We start from the raw sequence: 23,690 nt of genomic DNA, 5'->3' as shown, positions 1-23,690 counted from the left end.
CATCTATTCTCTGCCTCCTGAGTCCCAGCTGATCGGGAGGAAATGGGGATTTTGCAGTATCCTTTCCCTGCCACGCCCACCATGCCATGCCCACAGAATAGGTAGTAAACATTTTTTGAATCCCACCACTGGTTTAGATGCCGCATCAGTGAGACTTTTACCTTTATCTCATCCCCATCATGCTGTTGAGATGCCTTAAATCATCTCTAGCTATTCTGGTGTTAAAATCACACCTTTCCTTTTCTCTTCACAAAAGGTTGTGGATACTTATCAAGCACAAGTCATCACTTGGAAACTCAGGTTTAGTGCCAACACTGGACCTGTGTTTACTGAACTGAACCCAAACCACAAAGATGAGTTTCAAGTGGGAGAAAGACAGGCAGCTCCAGCTAAGAGTTGCTCATTTTATCCCCATCAGCAACCATTTGTTCAAGCTATAATTTGCAATTACGATAGCGAATGTGGAGACTTGCAACTTTTCCTTGAAAGTTTGGCCTTCACAACATTCCCGCAGTCATGATTCAGGCACTTGTCAACTACTTCGCAATTAGGACATTGCAGTGTCTTCCCATGACCATATGATTGCCATTTGTGACCTTCACTACATTTACCACCACTACTTCAGTGGTGAAACCAGCAGGAAGTTGCAAACGGGAATCATGGGACATTGGGATCTCATGGGATTCGGCTAACTATGACAATTAGAACTGCCACAACTGCCATTATAAGTCAGTGTGGTCATATGATGTCATGCTTTATGATTGTAAAGAGCCGAGGTGGCGCAGTGGTTAAATGCAGCACTGCAGGCTACTTCAGCTGACTGCAGTTCTGCAGTTCGGCGGTTCAAATCTCACCGGCTCAAAGGTTGACTCAGCCTTCCATCCTTCCGAGGTGGGTAAAATGAGGACCCAGATTGTGGGGGCAATATGCTGACTCTGTAAACCGCTTAGAGAGGGCTGAAAGCCCTATGAAGCGGTATATAAGTCTAACTGCTATTGCTATTGCTATTGTCGTGCAGTGACAGAATTTGTGGCCCCAATTACCATAGTTACGCCAGGATTACCTTTATAAGATTGCTGCTGTTTCTGCCAGAAAGGGCCATTGCTGTTGGGGAAGGAATGCTAGATTTTGTCTACTTCACAGGTTCTTTCTGGATGCTGCCGGTTGTGGCTGTTGCTATTCCCTTGCAGAATTAGTCAAGGACAGAAACTGCTCATTATCAGATGCTGCTCCCTCCCTTGTGTTACTTTACACTGCTCAACATACTTGTTATTTGTGACATGGGCTCTTTTGGGACGTGGGTTAAATTTTATTGCTAGACCCATGTTCTGAAATAGCTCATCTGACAAGTCACAGAGCCTTTCTGCTCCTGTCATCTGATGATGGGATAATTTGGTTGTTGGCTAAACTGCCATACCTGGCGGTTTCCTCCACTTGCCCCACTTTGCCCCCTCTCCACATGCCCATATAAGGGAGAGCAATTGGAGAAGCAAAGCCGGATATTTATTTGTCTTGTCCCATGTTAAAACTTAAGGATGGTCCCCCATTTTCTGGCCCTGTAACTAAAGCAGAGCTTGATTTTCAGAACAGAGCATCGCAGCTGGCATCTTTTCTGTTGCTGGAAGGCCTGCTCTTTAATACAACCACCTGGCTGTGTTGGCAGAAAGTTATTTTGCTGGCCTCAGAAGCAGACAAGAAAGGGAGGAGCAGGCTGTTGCTAAGAGAGATCTAGACAGTTGCTTGTCTTTCTTGTATCCTTACCTGGTAATTCACTTAAGGACCCCTTACTAATTAGTAGGTACAGTGATCTTTGTAAAGCTTTGTAGCAGAAAATTATCTGTTATTCTTACTTATGTGCTTAATTGCCACTTAGAAGAAGATGAATGCCAGAAAGGGAAAATTGTTTATTGGTTTACCAACTCTTCCAAATAAGGATTTGTATGCAATCCTTTTGAGCAACCCTGTTTAGAATTACATGGAAAACAATTTGCCAGGTAAAGCTTTAGCAGTCACTCTTAATCTTACCTATTGTATTAGGATAGTCTTCTCCTAATCTGATGCTTGCCCCCCCCCCCCCAAGCACATGTATGGACATCCCTAGGAGTTGTTGTCCATTGCACCTAGAATGGTGAACTCTACATTACAGTACATCCTTTTTTAAAAAAGCATTCTTATATCTATCTGCAAAAATCTAGACAATCACCAGAAGGGAGCAAAATATAGAATTTTGCAACTCTTTCCTATCTGATGCTGCTTTGAATGCATGCAGCACAGAAATGCATGTAATGTTCCCCTTGAATTATAAAACTTAGATGCAAGAAAGAACTAGAGGGGTATATGCAGCTGTAACTTAGAATAACATTCCACATGTTTCTTTATTGCTGAGATAAATGTAAAGAAACAGTTGCTGACTTACAGTCTGGGTGAAATATCTGTTGGCTCACAAATGTTGGAAACAATCGATCAACTCTGCAAAAAATTCTTGGATGTATCCTGTACAATGTTTCTTACTTGTTAAAGCGACACAGGAGTGAGTTAGTTTGACGAGACTCTTGCATCAAAAAAAAGAAACCCGAATGCAGTGCTGTTGCAGGCTTGCAATCCCGGTGACGGACAGTAGAGAGTGGGATTGGATCATCTCTCTTGAAGCCTCCATTTCTTCTGCCAGAATTCTCTCAAAGGAATGGATGAGGTGACAATAGACTGCAGTGGGCTGCTGTCATTAGGGGCACTGACAGAGATGAGGAAAAAATGCCTCTCTCAGATAGCAAAACGTGTGAGTGTTCATTTTTTAGCCTGAGGCAGGGCAAGAGGAGGGGTCACTTCGAGATCACCTATGTCAAACAAATTACTCTGTGGATGATCATCAGTTGGCCATTGGCCAAGCAAATAGATTTAGTGCTAATACAGAACAGAGATGGACCATGTTTCTATAGCTCATTTCCAGTGAATCTTAACTGTGTTCATGTGCTTATGAAGCTTGTTAATATAATTCTTTGGATATGTGATACACTTTCTTGTATCCTTTCCCTTAAACCTCTGCATCTCTGCTCAGTTCTTTCACAAGCAATCCTCAAGTTCAGTTTATATGAAAGAATTAACAGGAGAAGAATAGTTCCTTTCAAAACATTATCTTCCCTTGGGGTTCCCAGGAGCGTGCAAGGCATTTGAGCAGGATGAGGACCTGATCAGTACATTTTGCCAGCCCTCCTTTGATTCATTTTTGCTGTTGCATAACAACCCTAATATTGTTATTTGGGTGGCTGTTGGAGCCAAGAGGTAAAGTAGCTTGAGAGAACACAAAGGTAGCAGAGATGCAAGAATACGTAGTGATGGGTGTATTAGGGTTTGATTGGAAGTGTTAGTATTGTTACTTTTTTCTCTGGGTCCCCAATGTAAGTAAAAGGCTGGGAATCCATGGGATTAACTGGCTGCTTTCATGTTGGCTTTAATGGCTGGAATTTTCTCTTCTACTTCTTCCCAATTAATCCCTAGGCTGATTGAGCCTTTCTTCCTCAGCTGAGCTTCATCATGGCACCTTTTTGTTTCCTGGCTCCATCCTTCCTTCCTTCCTTCCTTCCTTCCTTCCTTCCTTCCTTCCTTCCTTCCTTCCTTCCTTCCTTCTCTCCCTCCCTCTCTCTCTTTCTTACTTTCTTTCATCACATTTCTATACTACCTACCTCACCTAAGTGATTCTGGATAGCTTACAATAAAAGCAGGTTGCAAAATATAAAAGCACAAATAAAAGCAAAGTTAAAAAACGAATTATAAGGTTACAGTATCAAAAGTTAAGAAGGTGGAGAGCACACCCTCATGACACCAACCATCCCCAGGGTTATCTAACACTCTTCAAACCCTGTGTGTAGAGGAGCTGAAGGCAGGGTTTAAAGCATCATCAGATTGGAGTCACCATGCCCCCCCCTAAGATCTCTAAGCCTACCCCCCACTTTGAAGTCTGTTAACTGTTATGTGCTGCCAGTTTGCATTGACCATTAGTAAATCAGATTTTTGTGTGGAGGTGGCATGAAATAAACTCATAATGCTTTTGAACTCTATCTCCTGATTTATTGAGCCTGACATTATGCCAGTTGGCAAAACCCGGCCTCAGCACTTTCTGAAGGCAAGAAGAATGGGGGCCCACTTCAATTCTGGAAGTAAGGTGTTTCAAAGGGTGGGGCCACAGCAGGGGAGGCTCTCGTCCTGGATTCTACCATTAAAAAGACTTTAACTAAACAGATTTGCAACAGATCCTCTCTGCCTGACTGGATGAGATGGGATGGTATAATTGGGATGAGATAGTTTCTGTGGTAACCTCCTACATGTGAACCTCAAGAGGATAGCCCTCAGTTGTCCAATACAAATCTCCTTTTGTTCAAAGGTTAATTTAGTCTTGTGCATTTTCATTTGACATTTAAGTAGTTTTTATACTGTGTACTGGTTTCAGAGTTGTCAAAAATTAGAGGGGGACATGGCTTCAATCAAGAAATAAACCAGGAACTTCCTTGTATCATGAAGGATAAAGAACTGGGACAAAACTCTCTTTAAGAAACTTAGGACAGATACTAGTGCATGGATCAAATCACAGTAGGATTAAGAAGACCTATACTCAAACCTTTACTTGGGTTTTAAGATTCTTTAAAGAGCCATTTGCTTTCTTTCAGCCAATCTTAACCAAGGTTGATGCAATAATAAAAGGTATGGTAGAAGATTTTCACACATCTATGAGCCTTGAACTTCCATAAAGAAAAAATGGTTTCTGACATAATAAGGAACATGTTAAATAACATAATTCATAGCCAGTTATTAGCAGTGGTGGGTTTCAAAATTTCTTAGAACCTCTTCTATAGGTGTGGCCTGCTTTGTGGGAGTGGTTTGCCGGCCATGTGACTGGGTAGGAGTGGTTTGCCAGCCATGTGACTGGATGGGAGTGGCTTGCCAGACATGTGACTGGGTGGCCATGGCCAACTTGTAAAATGTGGTGAAACCCACTTAACAACACTCTTGCTTAGCAACTAAAATGTTGGCTCAGAAACTCTGGCATTTGAAGCACACAAGTCTTAAAGATGTCAAGTTACAAGACCCTTGCACCCCTAACCCTTTAGAAAAAATACCCTGGGGGTGTTCAAACTTGACAGATTTAAGACTTGTGGACTTCAACTCCCAGAATTCCTCCTCTCGCTCTTCATTTTAATGATGTGTGGATGGGCAGGGGGAGGGAGCTGGGACCGGTTCTAAACGGCACTGTAGATTTGTAGAACCTCTTCTATAGAAGAAGTTAGAACTGGCAGGAACCCACCCCTGGTTATTAGTATAAGAGGTAGCCTAAATCTGAACCTCAGAAAAAAAATTCAGGTAGGATCCTTTCCCACTCATACAAATGTGTGTTAAGATGATGATGATGATAACTGACAACTTATATTTCTATAATTGTATCTCAAAAATTTGCCTGTTAAGGTGCACCAAATATTACTACCTATGGAAGTGGAAGAGGAATAAGCTGTGACGTTAAAAGTGAATGAAGTATAGATAGTTATTATTTTGTTTCTAGACATACTAGAAACAAAACGGGGGTGAAATCTTAGACCAAGGTTGGCTGGTTAAGATAGTGGACATCACCAGTATGGAAGTAGCCCTAGGTAGACTATAGATCAATCGGTAACGAATCATGACAAAATAATGTATATTTGACCTCTGCCCCAATCTGGGGGTAACCTTCACATTTCAATCTAAAATATGCCCTTGTCCTAGAGATTAGAGACCCATGAGAGGATATTTTAAGTTTAAGGAGAATGTTTTATCACTTGAATTTGTCATCTGCTTATGTTGGTGGCGAGGAGCTCTTGACATTCTGTCACATTATTGGCACCCAAATGAAGACTGGGTGCCAGTGCTTTGAGGTCCAGGGTGATAGGAGAGGAATGAAAACTGTGAAGAGGATACAGCCCAATGTGTTTGCCTCTACTGCCTGTGTGCCTGGCATAAAACAAGATTAGTGATGGAACTATGTCATATTAATCTGAGCTCCCAGCAGCAAATCCAATCTCAGCTATCACCTCTTTGACCTTCAGCCTATGTTGCTACCATCCACCAGCTTGGGTAGCAGCTGTTTGTGTCAGGATTTTTCACAGCTCTGATATGCATCGAGCTTTGCAGAGCAAATGATTAGACTGTGGTTTTTAATGTGATGCTAGGATAATCTTTCTTTCCTTCCTTCTTCCCCAGTCCATCCTTCTTTCCTGACTGATCCTCAAAGTAAACCATACAGCAAGTGGATGGATGAGAGGCACTGAGCTCAGCAAAATAGGAGTTTAAAAGTTCTGATCCAGGTGCCACAACTATTTAGCAAGCTTTCATCTGTCACTGAAATCAATGGAACACATTAGCAGAAGACGAAATATTGACCGTTTTTGTTATCACTCATGTACAATATGGGGAAGAGAGCAGAACATAACATATTTAACTCTCAATCTATAGTCTCTTTGTTTGCCTTTCAAAAATTAATTTTTAGAGTAGGCAGCCTTTCATATCCATGTTAATATGAAAGTTTATATATATATATGTATGTATTCCACAAGCGTGAAAAACTCATTTGGCTACATCACAGGTTACATTGCATTTTTAATGCAAACACTTGTTTTGTAGTTCCACATGTATGTTATACAATACACTACATTATCCGTTCTTATAAAGACTCCTTTATTCCAAATATTACCAGACCACAATAATAAACTTCCTAGCATGTGTCTTGTTAAGAATTTCCAGCTACTTTTGCAAGACTATTAGAAAAGGTTTCCACATCAGGTCTTGAGAAAAGGGAATTCCTGGGGTGTATAATTAGGTTATTGCCCTGTGAATATATCATTTCTATCTCAATGGCCTAGAAAAGAAATGCACATTTTTAAACTCTGCAGAACTGCCTCCCTCTGTTGCATTTTCAATATAAACCAGACATATTCCAGTTCTGTAGAATTTCACCTAACCATCATTTCCACTGTTCACAGAATGCTTCTTCTCCTTTTGCCTCCTGGAACTTCATAAAGAAGACAGCTACAATGGGACCGCCATTAGTAGAGCGTCATAAAGCATCTTCTTACAGAGCTTTCAAGCTCCTTACAATAAACATATTGTACATATCCATCAGACTTCCATCTAACTACTTTTATCTTAATTTGTATTAACACAAACATCAGGTTATCCGTGGGCTGTTTTGAAGCCCCATGAAATAGGTATTCTTTCTTGCAAGTTTCCCTGTGCTTAAACTCTCCTCTTTCCCCTCACATAGACATATTGTATATCTATAACTCCTTAACTCTCCTCAGAGACAAATGATCTAGAAAAGTCTTCTGTTTGTTCCATGGTATTTCTTCTAGCAACGACCAAGCTGAGATGCTTTTGGGGGGGACGGGACAGTCAGTCAAAGTGTGAAAATGTGGTCCTTTGGCCAATTGTTTTAACAGCCCAACTATGTGAAGTCTGGTGTGGGTGCTACCCCTTCTTTCCTCAGCTCTCCTCAGTTGAGGGACATGGATCACGTCACGTGGTAGTGGTTGTTTCATTCTCCACACTCACCCGCTGTTTTCCATGGCTTTCTTCCTCCTCTTCTTCCTCATGACAGGTTGTAAGTGCCACTTCATTCTCATAGCAGAAGGAAGCACGAGCAGCAGTGGTTCCAATGGGGGAGACCCTGTGTCTACGTTGGCTGAGTTCCTTGGCACTGCATCCTGGGGTTCCAGGCACTTCATATGTACGATGGAAGTGCTGGTAATCGACCTCATAATGCCCACGCCGTTCAAAGAGTACAGGTTCAAAGCGATGTCCCCAGCGCAGTTCACTTGGCAGATAGGAACTACGGCATTGAGTGGTCATGGCGGTAGCTTCTACCATACCTTCCAAAATGACCACCAGTTCAAAGTCGGCATTGGCCAGCTCCATAGGGCCATACTCATACAGAGGGCTTTCCGCATCGATCTCATGCACAATGGTCACAGGGGAGACCAGGAAAATGCGGTCAGTGCCACTATCAAAGCCCACATTGACATCACTGTGATCCAGAGGAATGTACTCGCCTTCAGGGGTCACACGAGGCTGCATGAAAAGGAGACAAAGGAAGGTGGAGAAGCTATATATTAGACTTTTTATATAAGACAAGGTGTAAAATCCATCTTGTGGATTTGGATTTTACTTTATTTGTATGCCGCCCTTTTCCCTGAGGGGACTCAGGGCGGCTCACAATTCAGGGGGAGGGAAGGACAAAACAAGTTACATACATGAAGACAATACATCGTTAAAAAGCACAACAGTCATACTATTCGGGTGGGGTTGAAGTCTTTAGCCCCAGGCCTGTCGGGATAGCCAGGTTTTAAGGGCTATGCGGAAGGTCTGGAGGGTGGTGAGGGTACGAATCTCCATGGGGAGTTTGTTCCAGAGGGTCGGAGCAGCCACCGAGAAGGCTCTCCTCCGGGTAGTTGCCAGTCGACATTGACCGGCTGATGGAATTCGGAGGAGGCCTAATCTATGGGATCTTATTGGCCTAGTGGAGGTAATTGGCAGTAGGCGGTCTCTCAAGTACCCAGATCCAATAACAGACATTTCTGATGATTGGGAAAAAATGCAATTTTAATTGTTGGCTCTCTCAGTATACAGCCTAGATCACACCAAGGTTGTTTGATCTAGGCATGATTGTCACATGGTATGTAGAGCTTAAACAGCCTACAACCAACCTTGTATTCATCACTCCTTCCAGATCCACCATAATTCAGTTTCTCACTTCTTAAATCCATCCATCCATCCATCCATCCATCCATCCATCCATCCATCCATCCATCCATCCATCCATCCATCCATCCATCCTATATTAGTATTCCTGTAGCTGCTACTCTCAATTTTCTGGCCAGATTTGTCTCCTCCAAATTTTCTCTGACTAGCTTTCTCACTCTCTTCCCAGTCTGGATTCATTTCATCCTTCCTATATATCTATCCAAGTACCACAGAAGAATATATCTTAAAATTTCCCCAAATGTCTTACTTCCTTTTTCACTGTTACTGATAGGTTTGTCACCAATATTCTCCTTACCTGCAACAGTTGTGCACGGACATGGGCCTCTACCAGGTGGCTCTTCCGCAGGTTAGCCACACGCCACATAAGGCAGAGCTTTCCATCTCGCATGGCCACCACAGCAGTCTCGCTAAAAACAAGGGTCTCGTTGCGTTTCTTTGGCTTGGCTATCTTGGCCATAATGGCACCAATGATGAAGGCATCAATGATGCACCCCAGAATGCACTGCAAGACCACAGCCAGGACAGCCGAGGAGCATTCCTCTGTCACGCTACGGAAGCCATATCCAATGGACGTCTGGGTCTCCAAGGAGAAGAGGAAGGCAGCCATGAAACTGGTAACCTCAGAGAAACAAGGCCTTGAGTTAGGGGGTTGCTCAGGTGCAAGATCTCCATGAAGTGCAGCTATGAGCCAGAAGGTGAAGCCAAAGAGAAGCCAGGAGAGCACAAAAGAAAGGCAGAAGATGAGGAACATCCAGCGCCAGCGGATATCCACACAGGTGGTGAAGATATCAGTAAGATACCGCTGACCCTTTTCACTCATGTTGACAAACTGCACATTGCAGTGTCCATCCTTCTTCACAAAACGGCTGCGTGGCTGGATGGTGACAAGCTTGCCATTATGGCAGTTCTTGGGGGATTCCACTGGCTCATCTTCTTGGAGTTCTCCTGCCTCACCGGCCCCGCTGAAGTGCCGGATGACTTTGGCCACCCCCATCTCTGAGGTACGGGGAGTTGCCCTGGCCAAGGTGAGGTCAACTAGAGGGAATTGATGGCCCAGCCTGGATGTTGTGTAAAACAAGCCAATCCTTGGGAAGTGTTAACAAGAGAGATTACAGTGCAGGAGTTCCTTATAAGTTTTTGTTAACCTGGAATTGGAAAGAGGAGACAAGGCTTACAATCAGCTTATGTATGGCACTAATTGCAAAAAAAAAAGAATAGTTTATTTACTTCAATGCTCGATTTTTCAAATAAACGGTGGTAAGCTGAACAATAGGAATTTATTCAATATTTTAGACTCACTGGAATGTGTATTTTCTCAGTTTGCAACACTTCTAGTCTTGGAAGGTACTTTGCTTTCCTACAAGGTCTCAAACTGTAGACAGTTTTTTCCCCAACAGAATGAGAGCTTTTGGCGTCTCAAATTTAGACATTTATTGCAGAATAATTATTGTGCAGAAATTTATTGTGGCTTATTATGATTCCAACCCTAATTTCTAAAAAGAGAGAGGACAGAAGTCAAACCTATCAAGTAGCCTACATTACTACAAGCCTCAGGGTAAGAATGAAACAATTAAGTGTAGAGGGTAAAGTCCATTCAGCCATATGCTACACTGAAGCTAAGGCACAAAATGGGTTTGCAATTCTGAACGGCCAAAGCTACTTTTAACCGGACCTAATACAATAATCTCATATATAAATATATTTTAAACTGGAAAATGAGCCTCTGTGAAAAGCCCTGATTGCTTTGTGACCTTCGGCCACAAATATTATGCCATTGTGATTTGAGGATTTTTGTCTCCATGCCCAGATATAGTGCTTGCAATTTTAAATCTGTTTTGGAGAACACTCAAATTAAGTTTAAGATTCCACAATGTTCTGGATTACTGTAGCCTATTTCTTTTCAGGTGGACATAATTCATTTGTTTTAATAATCTTTGGGAACCCGTAGGACTGGAAAACTAGGATTCAGAAAGCTGGTTTTTTAGCACTTAATGCGAGTGACTGCCTATTGGACAATCAATATGCTCTTTGCCATTACCCATCTGGTCTTCTATAGATTCTCCTGCCAGTGTATCACTTAAAATCAATCTCTAGCTTTGCTAATATAATAACAGTCTTATTCTTTATTAATTTTCACTCTTGTGAGTCCCAGTTAGCACTAAAGACAATACATACATACAGTCATACATACACACACACATACATACATACATACATACATTCTTACATGCATACATTAATACATATATACATGCGTATATATTCTGTTTACCACTGTCATGGGCTGACCTCATTAAGGCTGCAATTTTCTGCATGTTGGCCTGAGGATAAACCCCAAAAATCACAGAGAGCTGAATGAGATAGGATCAAAGCAAAAGTTTTCCCAACATCGCTTTCATTTGGTTTTAGAACTGTCACAAATGAGGTATTGAGGATTCATTAGGAGGTCCGAGAATAAAATATGTTTTTCTTTCCTTGATTCCCCACCCTGAGCTCTTACAGATATAGAAACATAAAAAACTGACAGTAGAAAAAAGACCCAGTGGTCCATTGAGTCTGCCCTTTGAGTTTGTTTGTTTATTTTTGTTTATTTTTTAATTAATTTATTTTTATTATTTATTTATTTTTAGTTTTTGTTGGAGCATCAGTTACTGATGACTGATTCACTACCTTCACTGAAAGTTGCTTCCAAACTTCCATTAGCAGTTACCCTGTGGTAAGTTGGGTGGCTGATAAGTTTAATAAATAATTATTATTTTTGTGAAGTAATACTTTTTAATATTACTTTTGAATTTCCCTCCTTCAGCTCCTAGTCTTTGTTCCTTAACATCTATGTTTTTGAATGATTTTGTTGAACTCTCATTCAGAAATAGTGCATTCACCATTCCTTCCTCTCCATATCTAAAATGCTCCACATTTCTACAGCTGTTAAAGGCAAAGACAGCCACCTCCCCCGTTTCTCTCCATGCTGACAACTTAACCATAATACATTTATTTATAGCTTCAATGAGAATGATTTTCAACCTCTTTTCACTTTTCATTCTTATTCAGCTGAATTACCTTCTAGTGAAAAAAAAAAGATTGCCATTTTTCTTTCTTTCTAACAAAGCTTCTCTACCAGTTTGGTTAAGGCAGCAGGCTAGAAACTGGGAGGCCATAAGTTCTAGTTCTGCCTTATGTACAAAGCCAGTTGGATGACCTTGGGCCAATCATTCTCTTTCAGCCCTAGGAAGGAGGAAAGAGCAAACCCCTTCTGTAAAATCCAAGAAAACTATAAAGACTTCCCTAGGTAGTCACCTGGAATCAACATTGATTTGAAAGCATAATACATCTCTCTCTCTCTCTCACACACACACACACACAGAGAGAGAGAGAGAGAGAGAGAGAGAGAGAGAGAGAGAGAGAGAGAGAGAGAGAGAGAGAGAGAGAGAGAGCGAGCTACAGAATATAATTTGGGATAGTTGTTGTTGTTGTTGTTGTTATTATTATTATTATTAATCATCATCATCATCACACAGCCAGCCAGATATTCAGTCTAGGTTTCATCTTTTTGTCTACCTATTGAGCCCTTACCAAGGGCCTGGGATAGGCAAACCTGAATGTTTGATGGTATTACAGATATCATTGAAGGATCGAAGCAGTTCCCAGTAAAGCTGCCTTCTTCAATTGACTGGTGGCAAATTTGTCATTGCCTATGGTATTCAAGAGCTGTTCCAGTTGTTTTGGGACTGCACCCAAGGCACCTATTACTATTGGTACTACCCTTGCTTGCCTTTGCCATAGTCATTCTATTTCTATTTGTAGGTCTTCGTATTTAGTTATCTTCTCCAGTTCTAACAAAATATAACAAACTACTACTACTACTACTACTACTACTACTACTACTACTACTACTACTACTACTACTACTATTTTGTGATGCTGTTGAAATGATGAAGTTTCCCCTACAGAAAGTTGCCCCAATTCTTAAGAGTACAGGCATGGGGTGTATGTGTTATTTATTACAATAATAAAACAAAAGAAAATGAAAGGAGCGTAAGCAGAACAGAAGCAAAATAATAGACCCATAAAATAAACAATGAAAAAGAACACACTATACGTAAAAAGAGCTGGTTCTCTTCTCACATTAAATGTTCCAACTAAGAAAATGTCTTTCCTAACTGTAAGAGCAGTTTGGCAGTAGAATTAATTACTGGTGGGGTCTTCCCTTTATTGGATACGATCAAGCAAAAGATAGATAGCCATCACTCCAGGATGCATTAATTCAGATTCCTGCACTGACCCAGATATTAGATTGGACGGTACCTCATAACTTTACAATTCTGATTCTCTATGCTCCAATGGGTTCTCCACTGTATCCAGAAAATGGATTTGTCCAGAAATACCATCTCCCTACAGCAGAGAGCACAGCTTTGTGCTATAGCACGTGCTTTATATTTAGTTAAGTTGCAGGTCAGTCCCCAGCATCTTTGGAGTTTGTTGGAACAACCTGTTTGTACCAGTTAACAGTTAATTCAGAATTTCTCATAGACTTCAAAGATCTAACTCTGAAAAAGATAGCCCCTACATTGCTCTCACTCCTTTTCTCCCCTCTGCTATATTTTACTATTATACCAAGATAATGTTGGCAGGAAATTGCTTTCTTATCTTTTTTTCATCTCCCTCCTCTACAAGACTCACCTGATGTACCTGGCATTTCTTGATTTCTCCTCCTAAGCTTCTCTCCCTTTCATGGAGAGATGGCATCAGCAACAGAAAGCCTTCAAGCCCCCAAGGAATGCCTTTTACCCAGCTCCTGTTGCAGGCACAAGGGTGTGTGCCTAGAAAGTGTGGCCTGTGTTAAGTGAGGGATATTGTGCTTATTTATCTGGAAGCCCAGGGTGTGGCCAGACCCATCAATAGGATTGGCCTCTTCCTCAAGAGTGAGGCCTTCAAAGACTTTCCAGCCAACAGATTTTCAAGATGAATTGTTAATCCTTCAGGGCAAAGAAACCAGCCAAAGCCACATTCAGCACCCTGAGGGAAGAAGAATGCAACAGGAAGGAGGGAAACCAAGCTGATTTCCTTCAGAAGAGAGAGAAATTATCAAAGGGAAGCAGAGAAGCTACAGACCCCATTCAGGAAAACAACTTGCTCTGTCCTGTTCCACATACATAGGGAATTATAGGCAGAATTCCAATGAAAATCATGATGGCGGGATAGCATTTTTAAAATAAAGTTATTAATTGTGTCTTAGTAAGATTTTAATTGTCTCCTTCAGATAAATCTGTTACAGTTAGGGTGGCAACGTTTTCTATGATACTGGAGTATGAAAATTGTCACGAGAAATATCATAAATTGTCGGATTACAGTCAGCAGATCCATTAAAATGTGGCCTTTTTGGCCAATTTGCACTGATTATTCATTTTCATTGAGACATGATAATCCAGCGCTTACTTTTGACAGTCATCATGTAATTCTATTACAATGCTGCTGCTGTTTGATCTAGTAATTAATTGGTAAAATTTTGAATAAAAAGTGTATGCCATGGCGGGCAAGTGGTAGAAAATATATCCTCATTTTATTCATTCACAGAACAGGAAAACCTCTCACTGAAGTACAGTGGCTGCCCGTGTCTCCTAAAAAGAGTTATGTCACGGTTATTTTACCCATTGGAACTAAGGTTAAAAATCAATAAAAATTTGTCTGAGAGAAATCATGAGAACAGGTAATCCTCAACCTCAGTTGGGACCAGAATTTCTGTTACTAAACAAGATGGTTGTTAAGTGAATTGTACAGTTGTTATGTCATTCGTTATGGCTCTTCTCAAATGGCAAAGGGACAGAGCCATTGTAAATACATGCTGGTTTCCAAGTGCCCAAATTCTGATCATGACACCGGATGCTGTGACGGGCATAAATGTGAGGACCAGTCATAAGTAACTTCTTTTTAGTGCTGAATGAATGATTCAGTGACAAAGAGTGAATGGTTGTAAGTTGAGGACTACCTGCATACTTAGATAAAAATGGCCTATTTCATTTTCCTATAAAGCTCTTGAGAGACCGCCTACTGCCAATTACCTCCACTAGGCCGATACAATCCCATAGATTAGGCCTCCTCCGAATTCCATCAGCCGGCCAATGTCGGCTGGCAACTACCCAGAGGAGGGCCTTCTCGGTGGCTGCTCCGACCCTCTGGAACGAACTCCCCGTGGAGATTCGTACCCTCACCACCCTCCAGGCCTTCCACGTAGCCCTTAAGTCCTGGCTGTCCCGACAAGCCTGGGGCTAAAGATTTTAACCCCACTCGAATTGTATGACTGTTGTGTTTTTAATGATGTATTGTTTTCTCATGTTTGTGACTTGTTTGTCCTCCCTCCCCTTGAGTTGTGAGCCGCCCTGAATCCCCCCAGGGAAAAGGGCGGCATACAAATAAAGCATCTCTCAATCTCAATCTCAATCTCTTTTCTCTTTTTCAAGAAAGGAACAGAGAAATTGTACTGTTAAAAGAATTTGAAGTGCAGCCCTGTATTTCATTGATATCCAGTTCTTATTGTGCCCTCATATACCTCTATTCTTCTTATCCCAATAGTTCTTTGTGATTGCATGACTTTTGCTTCTCATATTCTGAGTTACCCGAGCGAATGTCATCAGTTCCATCTTGTTCCCTCACTGTATCCCTTGCACAGATCTGCCTCTCGGACCTTTTAAAATCTGCCTTGCTATCTTTCCTTAAATCTCCCTTTTCTATGAAGCATTTGAACAACTCCTTACTATTCTGCCTCTGCAATACATGAGCCAATTTCTTTTACTTTAGGCAGATGCTAGTTTGTTTTTGGAAGCTTTTGAGAACTACTATATAAGTCATGTGGCACTCGGGGGTACCATGGCACACAAGGGACCCCTCTTAGATGCTTCTGGGATCCCAGAAATAAGTCAATTTTGAATTTTTAAAAATGATTGAAATATATGAAAAATTGTCAGACAGATCGAAATCTCCCCAGGTCAGACTTTGGAAACAATGTCCTATGAAAACTGAATCAAAGAATGGATAACCCAGGAGAAGTTAGCCTAGACTAAGATTGGACGGGTTGAGAATAAAACCCCTATTCAGCCATCAAGCTCACAGTTTTAAATTGGACCATTCTTCCTCTTTGAAGCTAGAATATTCTTGTGTTGATTAAAATGAGATATACTGAGTTCCAGTTCTGAAAAAGGGCAGGGTAGAAACCTCACACAATTGAAAGTGGGTTTCCACTCTGTCTCTGATTTCATCTGCCTTAATTTCCCAGAAAACAGCTTTGGACTGCATTATCAAGTGTCATGTACACTCTGAATGCACCATCTGGAAATACAGGATTGTAGGGCTAGAGTGAGAAGCAAAACAACATGTTGAGACTAGTCAGTGGCAAGTCACTTCTGTATTACTGCCAAGAAGCCATTGGGTAATCACCATAAGGCTTTCTCTTTTTTCAATGAGTGATACTTCTCTTTCTTCTTTATATCAAGTCCATTTGCTATATAGATCAATCAGAATAAAGTTGGAAGGGACCTTGGAGGACTTCTAGTCCAACCCACCCTGCTCAAGCAGGAGATCCTATACCATTTCAGACAGGTGGCTGTCCAACCTCTTCTTCAAAACCTCCAGTGATGAAACACCCCACAACTTCTGAAGGCAAGCCATTCCACTGGTTAATTGTTCTCACTGTTAGGAAGCTTCTCTTTAATTATTTTCCATCCATTGTTCCTTGCCTTGTCTTCTGGTACTGGAAAATAAGTTGACCCCCTCTTCTTTGTGGCAGCCCCTGAGATATTAGAATACTGCTATCATGTCACCCCTAATCCTTTTTTTCTGGAGACTAGCCATATCCAATTCCTGCAACTGTATGTTCTTATGTTTTAGTCCTCAGGCCCTTAATTGTCTTAGTTGCTCTCATACAACTTTTGCAGCAACCACATGTAACTACCTTTGTGTATGTGATGGGGTAAATGGAGTATAAAAGTAAGATAAAAGAAAATGCATCACCTCATCTTCAGGAAAAGTATATATTTTTGTTCTTCACAGTGACAGGAATTTTTTTAAAAGCAGTTTTTAATTGTTAGGAGACCATCACTTAATAACAGTCACCTATTGATGAACTGTCAGATATTCTTGTTGGATTACAGGTAGTCTTCAATTTATGACTGCAATTGGGACTAGAATTATGGTTGTAAATTGTTACAGTTGTATGCCGAAGCCCTCATGACTGGAGCCAATTTTTTTAATGAGATCTTTGCAGTGGCGGTTAAGCAAATCATTGTGATTATTCAGTGAATGCCTCACTCCTAAGTATGAACTTATTCTTCCAAATGGACATTTTTTGCTGGAAAATGGCAAAAAAAAATGTCACAAATTGTGGTTGTGTGACTGAGGGAGGCTGCAACTGGTCTTAAAGTTGAACGGGTTGCCAGGTGCCTGAAATGCTGCATGAGAGGGGGAGGTGCTATGACATTTTACAACAGCCAGAAATGTTTCAGGCCCCTTTTTCAAATGGTCATTAAGCAGCTGATCATAGGTCAAAGAGTATCTGTATTGACTAGCAATATCCATATCAATATGGATATGATTGGTCTGTGTTTTCAGAATGGATGTGATCTATCTCTTTTCAATCATATCTTTTGATGGATGGACAGATTTGCCCATTAATAGTGTGACTAAGCATACTTTTGTGTATCAAAAGTATTCTTCTGACTCCTGGACCTCTGTTGGAAGGATGAAATAACCCTTGAAGATGACATGACTTGAAAAAAAGACTGCCAAGACTTCCCTTTTGTTATACCTTTCAACTTTTGCTCCACAAGCGAGACATCTTGCCTTGTTTTTCTTTGCAGGTAACCACACACACATGTGGAAAGCTTATACTTCCAGATATAGCCAATGCTGGGCTTAGTGTGTAAATAAATAGAACACAACAAATTTAATATATAATCTTGGGCTTGATTTCTGTCCCACAACTCAACTTTTATCTCTTTCATTCCTCGTCCCTCCCTTTCCTCTTTTATTATTTGCTGGCTGGATATTTGTCAATGGCAGGGGCAGGGAATGATGGCCCTTTTATGACTGAGCCCTGCTGGCTCTATGGAGATTCTCAATCACCCAGATCATGGTGGCCCCAAAGGGTTTTTTCCCCAAAAGATAATTACATTGTCTTGGTTTTTTTTTTTCTTTGAAAATATTTTGCTTCTCATCCAAGAAGCTTTTTGCATGAGAGGCAAAAATGTTTTCCAAGAAAAAAGTCAAGAAATTCCAATTGCCTTTTGAAAAAAAACAACTTTGGGATTACTGGCTGAATGCAATCAAGCTCCTGATAAAAGAAAACAGATCTACCCTCAGAGCTGCATGTATTTCTTGTAACATTGCAAAAAGCATAGGATTTGGGAATGGGTGAAAAATATAGTGTCGGAGAGAAAGAAAATAGAAACATGTATGCACACATGTTTCATACCATTATAGCTCTTTGGCCTGAGACACAACTGCTTGATTGGCAAGAAGGAAACACATTTTGCCTTTTAGTTTGCACGCATAAAGGCAACGTGATATAAGGAGAAGTGATAAACCTATCCAGCAAGAATAGGATAACCTAACTGATTAAAGTAATGATAGCTTGGAAAGACTAGCTGGAGGTGAAGATATAGATAGGGCCTACCTATGTAGTCATATTTCACAGCAAGACCAATCGTTAGAACATGTTATAATTAGCATAATTGCCCCCATTACAGCACTGAAATAAAAAAAAATCCTATTTTTGAGAGCTGGTGGAACCTGAGTTAATGGCTGAAGACCTCAAATGCACTGAAATGTTCTGATGTTATCAAAAAAGCTATCAGCTGGAGCACAATTCAGTGTTACTGTACAGAAGAGTTGCAGAGAACTGGAAATCTTTCAGACCTTCATACCAATGTATGAAGGTCACAATGGATCAGGCAGGGAAGAGAGTTTGGGTTGGACTGAAGAGGATGGCCCATTCTTTTTCCATGATTTATTTGGAGTCAGAGTGGTTATGACGGTTGCAGGAAGCCAGCATTCTTGAAGATTGTGTGTATTTGCACTGTTTTAGAACTGAGCTGCATTGCCACATGTTACTATGCTGTAGAGTGTAGACACATTGTGAGTGCAGACACATTGTGAGTGCAACCACCAAGATCTTCTTTACCTAGGAATACTGGGAGTTGGAAGACAGCAGGTTGAATACATTTGGAAGACATTTGGAAGACACCAGGTTGGGTATAACTAGCAGAGCAGCAACTACTGGCAGTACTATACGTTAGCCTTACTCTCTTGTCTACATGCTTTCAGGCATTTGAATAGTGTAAAAAGCTTGAGCTCATGTTATGAAAACTACACACAGATGTAGTACATGGATTTTAGAGAGGATCCCCCTTTGCCTGAATGCATCTATGTTTGGATGGGGCCTTAATCCTAATTGGAATGCGTTTTGTAATTCAAACACTGTCTTTTTAAATGTGAACTGCAAAATATTAACCAAACCTCATCAGCAACATAGCATTTAGAGCTGTGGTGGTGCAGCGGTTAGAATGCAGTATTGCAGGCTAATTCTGCTGACTGCCAGCAGTTCTATTCTCACTGTCTCAAGGTTAACTCAGCCTTCCATCCTTCTGAGGTCAGTAAAATGAGGATCCAGATTGTTGGGGGCAATATGCTGACTCTCTAAATCGATCAGAAGGGCTGTAAAGATTTGCTATTACTATTTTTCCCCTATCCCATTCAAGATTAGATAATGTTTTCTAAAAATCAAATTAGCCCTGTACATGTATTTGAGCTTAACTGATGAAGTTGAAAATAGAATGTATTTAGATCAATATTTCTTAACCTCGGCAATTTTAGGGATTTCAACTCCCATGGTTTCCCAGTCAGGAGGAGTTGGGAGTTGAAGTACACAGGTCTTAAATTTGCCAAGGTTGAGAAATACTCATTTAGGCACTTCCTTCAGAGTTTACCAAGATACCGCATTCATTTCAGTTGTTATAGATTTACAGTGAATGATTAAAACTTGTTTTGGGAATGTGGATCTGGGGAAGATCACATAAATTAAGTTTAGTGGATTTCTGTCCAATCTCTTGGCAATGATTATAGAATCATGTAGAACGAGGAACAGAGAAATTGGAAGAATTTGTCTGAATGTACAAGGCCCCCCCTGGATCAAAACCATGGAGTTTGCAGGAAATGGGTAGTGATTTCACATGTGATGAAGTCATTCAAGGTTCAACTGAATTAGCTTATAATACCAACTGTCCCTGCTATTTTTCACACTCTAGGAAAAGGATTCCCCTGGGGCTTAAATAAAACCACCTGGTCTTGTAGCCCCACTTCCCCCCCACATATCTTTCTTTCTTCAGATTCTTTTGCCTCAGCTGAGGTTAAGTGGACATTATTCCACCTTCTGACATCAGCCAACTTGCAGAGCTCTTGGATAGAATATTTTATAAGGTCTACATTTTTGGTTCATTGTTCACTCCCAAGGAGATAAAGAACAAAGACACATCTGTCAGAAATCTGATTGAGTCTTGAGCAGATGAACATTTTGCCCCGGGTATGCCTACGTGCAAGAGTGTGAGAAAAAAAAAAAAGACAAAGAGAGCCTCTAATCAGAATCCATCCATCTACAAATGGTAAGAAGTCTTCCCCAGGTATGCTGAGCATTTGAGGCTGTCCAAGGTAAATTTGGACCATTAATATCTGTCAGATGAGAACTTAAAATCATTTTTGGTCTTGTGGTTTAAAAAAAACCCCAAGAACGTCTTCCTGTATTACCAGGATCAAAACCCAAAGCTTTGGCTGCTTAATTCTTTGAATCTCCCAAAGTAGCTTTCAGATCCTTGAGAAACCTTGTTATTTGGAAACTGAATATTTAAATTTTTATGACGATAGCTAAGATACAAATGTGTAATTAATGAGATCATACTAGAAAGCAGACGTCCCACCTACGGCACAAAGCAACTGAGTGACTTTAAGCCAGTCTCTTTTTCTCAGCTCCAAGAGGAAGGCAAAGGCAAACGATTTGAAAAACCATTGCCAAGAAAACCACAGGGACTTGTCCAGGCAGTTACCAGGAGTCAAGACTGACTTGATGACACAAATTATTATTATTATTAAGATACAAAAATTCAGATAATTGTGTAAACTAAAGTTTGCAATAGTTTAAAAAGTGAGGCATGTAAGAAAGAATATATAATATAAAAGTCAACTTTTTATCTGACATCCTGATTGCCTACTTTCCTCTGGGCATCTCAAAGGAAAAATGTTCTATTGATATGTTGCAAGAACATTTATTGTGGGGTAGATGTGTGGACAAGTTGAATCCAGTTGACCTATAGATGTGGACAAGTTGAATCCAGTTGACCTATGGATTCTATAGAATATCTAAGGGGCCCAATACTTCTTGTTTTTCTTCTATGTCTAGCTTGTTTTTGTAGAGCTAGTGAAAATAGGGTAGTTTCCTGTCCATTTAAACTTTAGTGGGTGACTGCCCAACCACCTATTTTACAGAACATCTGAACCTTGCCATGTTTTAACAGCTTAGGAGTTCCTTCTCTGTGTCCAACATCCATGAGAAGTAGATAGCCTTTCTAGATGACATTTTGATTGCAGACATTCATTGAACTCTCCACAATGTCTGGATATCAGCACCCATAGCTAGTTTGATTTATGGTTAAGACACCAGGCTAGAAACCAGGAAACCATGAGTTCTCGTTCCATTTTAGGCATAAAGGTTGGCTGGGTGACCTTGGGTCAGTCACTTTCTCCTAGGCCAACCCACCTCATAGGGTTATTGTTGTGGGGAAAATTGAAGGAAGAAAGAGTTTAGGTATTTTCATCACCTTGAATTTATTGATTAAAAATAATAAATTGCAATAACACTTAGACCAGGGGTTGGCAACCCGCGGCTCTGGAGCCGCATGTGGCTCTTTCATCCCTCTGCTATGGCTCCCTGTCACTCAAAATATATGTTACAACCACCAATGTGTGACACCTGCCGGCACACGATTTATTGAGCTTTTCTATCTTGAGTAGTTTTGTGGCTCCCAGTCTTTTCTTTTCTTTTCTGACTTAGACTTAAGTACCACTTCACAGTTCTTCACAGCCATCTCTAAGCATTTTGCAAAGTCAGCATATTGCCTCCCCCCCCCCCCAAATCTGGCTCTTCAATTTACTGACCTCGGAGACAATCTTGAGCCGGTGAGAATCAAACTGCTAGCAGTCAGCAGAATTAGCTTGCAATATTGCATTCTAACCATTGCACCATCACGGCTCCATAAAGGTGGGGTAAAAAAACAAGAGATTTTAAAAATCTCTTGTTTTTTTTACTATCTTGGACTTGCATTTTTTCTTTTCTTTCTTGCTACCACAGAAAGGATAAGAAGCAGAATCTGGATTAGCAGTGTCTTTTGGCTGGTAGCAACTAAGCTCTTTCCATCTGAGAATAAAAACATTTCTGCCAAATAGTGCAGTATACAGAAATGCATGCTGAATAATGCATACATCATAGCTTAAAATGTTGTGCTGTAGATCTCATTCATTTTAATTGTGTTTCAGTTACACAGTTGAATCTATTTTCAATAAGATCTAATAAGATTGAATCATATGCCATTGATTTCAAGTACTTATTGCTGGCTGGATCTTAATGTTTATAAGTATTCAGCGTTCTATCTATGAAATCACCTTGGAAGTAGATTGCAGTCCTTTAGATTTCAGGGGATTTTAAGATACTTATGTTTAGCTGGATTTTGCTCTTAAATACGTTATTATCTATATCAATTATTCTTTGGGGGAGACCTCTATGGCACATGATATTGTCCATATGTTGTCCCTGGTTACCTTTAAATCTTTCTGAAGATCTATTTTATTCAGGATAACAATTGCCATGCTCAAAATCTGGGATTTAAAATTAATTGTGCCATACCCTAGTACAGAATAAACTAATTTCTGAGATTTGTCCTCCCTTTCCTTCCCTCTTCCCATTTTTGGTGCAGCTGGTTTGCTTTTCTGATTAACAACTTTCTATACTTTCTACTTTTTTTTTACAGGCTGTATTTATTTTTATTTCCCACCTTAACATCCAAAGGAAATGATTTTAGTAAATAACTGGTAAACAAGCAATCTGATGCATAGTACTTGCACATCTTTCTGACTGTACATGTGTATCTTTTTGTATTCGGGATTAAAATCTAGAAGCAAGAGAGTTATCCTAAAATACAGGATTTTATGGATCTCTCCCACTCTATAATTCAAGTTAATTGAAATGCATTTTATCTGCTTGGTGTCTCTACACTGTGCATCTACGTGAAAGAAGAGGGGGAAACCATCTGTCTATCTCCTATTGACAAGCTCCTGGTCTGATTAATAACCGAGGCCAGAAAGCTGGAGTAAAATCATATTGCTGGTGCCAGAGACAGCTGCCCTTGATCAGCTGCGCTAAGGACACTCTTGTGATCTTTGCTGGATCTAAAATTTAGAGCTACAGTGTATAGGAAGGGTGAGGACTGGGCTAAATGCAGCATTCAGAGATCTGCAGTGAAATTCAGCATCCACATCTCAAGCTGTGAAGGGCATCTCTTCCCTCAAACTCCCCCAGATCAGTGCTAACCGGTTTACTACCGGTTTGCTCATGTTTGCGTGCAACGCTTCTGCGCATGCGCAGAAGCATCCAGGCGAGTAAGTGGAGCCTCCCGCCACCGCCACTACTGGTTTGGCCGAACTAGGCCAAACTTTCAGCAACCAGCCTCTGCCCCAGATATAGCTGATTGTTAAACTAATGAGGGCCAGTAACATACAAAAAGGACTAGATACGATTGTGCCGTGGTTAGACAGAATCTAGTTCAATTTATTTTCAGGACTGAAGCAAATTCAGGCAGTCCTTAAAATCATTCATCTAA

At 40.7% G+C, this 23,690-nt stretch overlaps 1 protein-coding gene across 1 annotated transcript in view; it reads right to left on the bottom strand.

Annotated features, from left to right (window-relative positions):
• Window positions 1–6,679: 6,679 nt before the first annotated feature.
• KCNJ14 (potassium inwardly rectifying channel subfamily J member 14) overlaps window positions 6,680–23,690 on the bottom strand; it is a 38,545-nt gene continuing 21,534 nt past the window's right edge. The window contains exons 2-3 of the mRNA XM_087713883.1: window positions 9,074–9,923; window positions 6,680–8,085 (exon numbers count right to left, since the gene is read on the bottom strand). Of these exons, the coding sequence (XP_087570009.1) occupies window positions 7,534–8,085; window positions 9,074–9,772 (1,251 nt within the window). The 5' untranslated portion in view covers window positions 9,773–9,923 and the 3' untranslated portion in view covers window positions 6,680–7,533. The remainder of the gene's footprint in view (window positions 8,086–9,073; window positions 9,924–23,690) is intronic.

The sequence above is a fragment of the Thamnophis sirtalis genome, unplaced genomic scaffold, assembly GCF_051295495.1.
Source record: "Thamnophis sirtalis isolate CommonGarterSnake01/CBP01778 unplaced genomic scaffold, rThaSir2_p1.2 scaffold_4, whole genome shotgun sequence".
Taxonomy (NCBI): Eukaryota; Metazoa; Chordata; class Lepidosauria; order Squamata; family Natricidae; genus Thamnophis; species Thamnophis sirtalis.
Note: the sequence above shows the minus strand (reverse complement) of the source record. Positions and strands in the feature narration are given on the sequence as shown.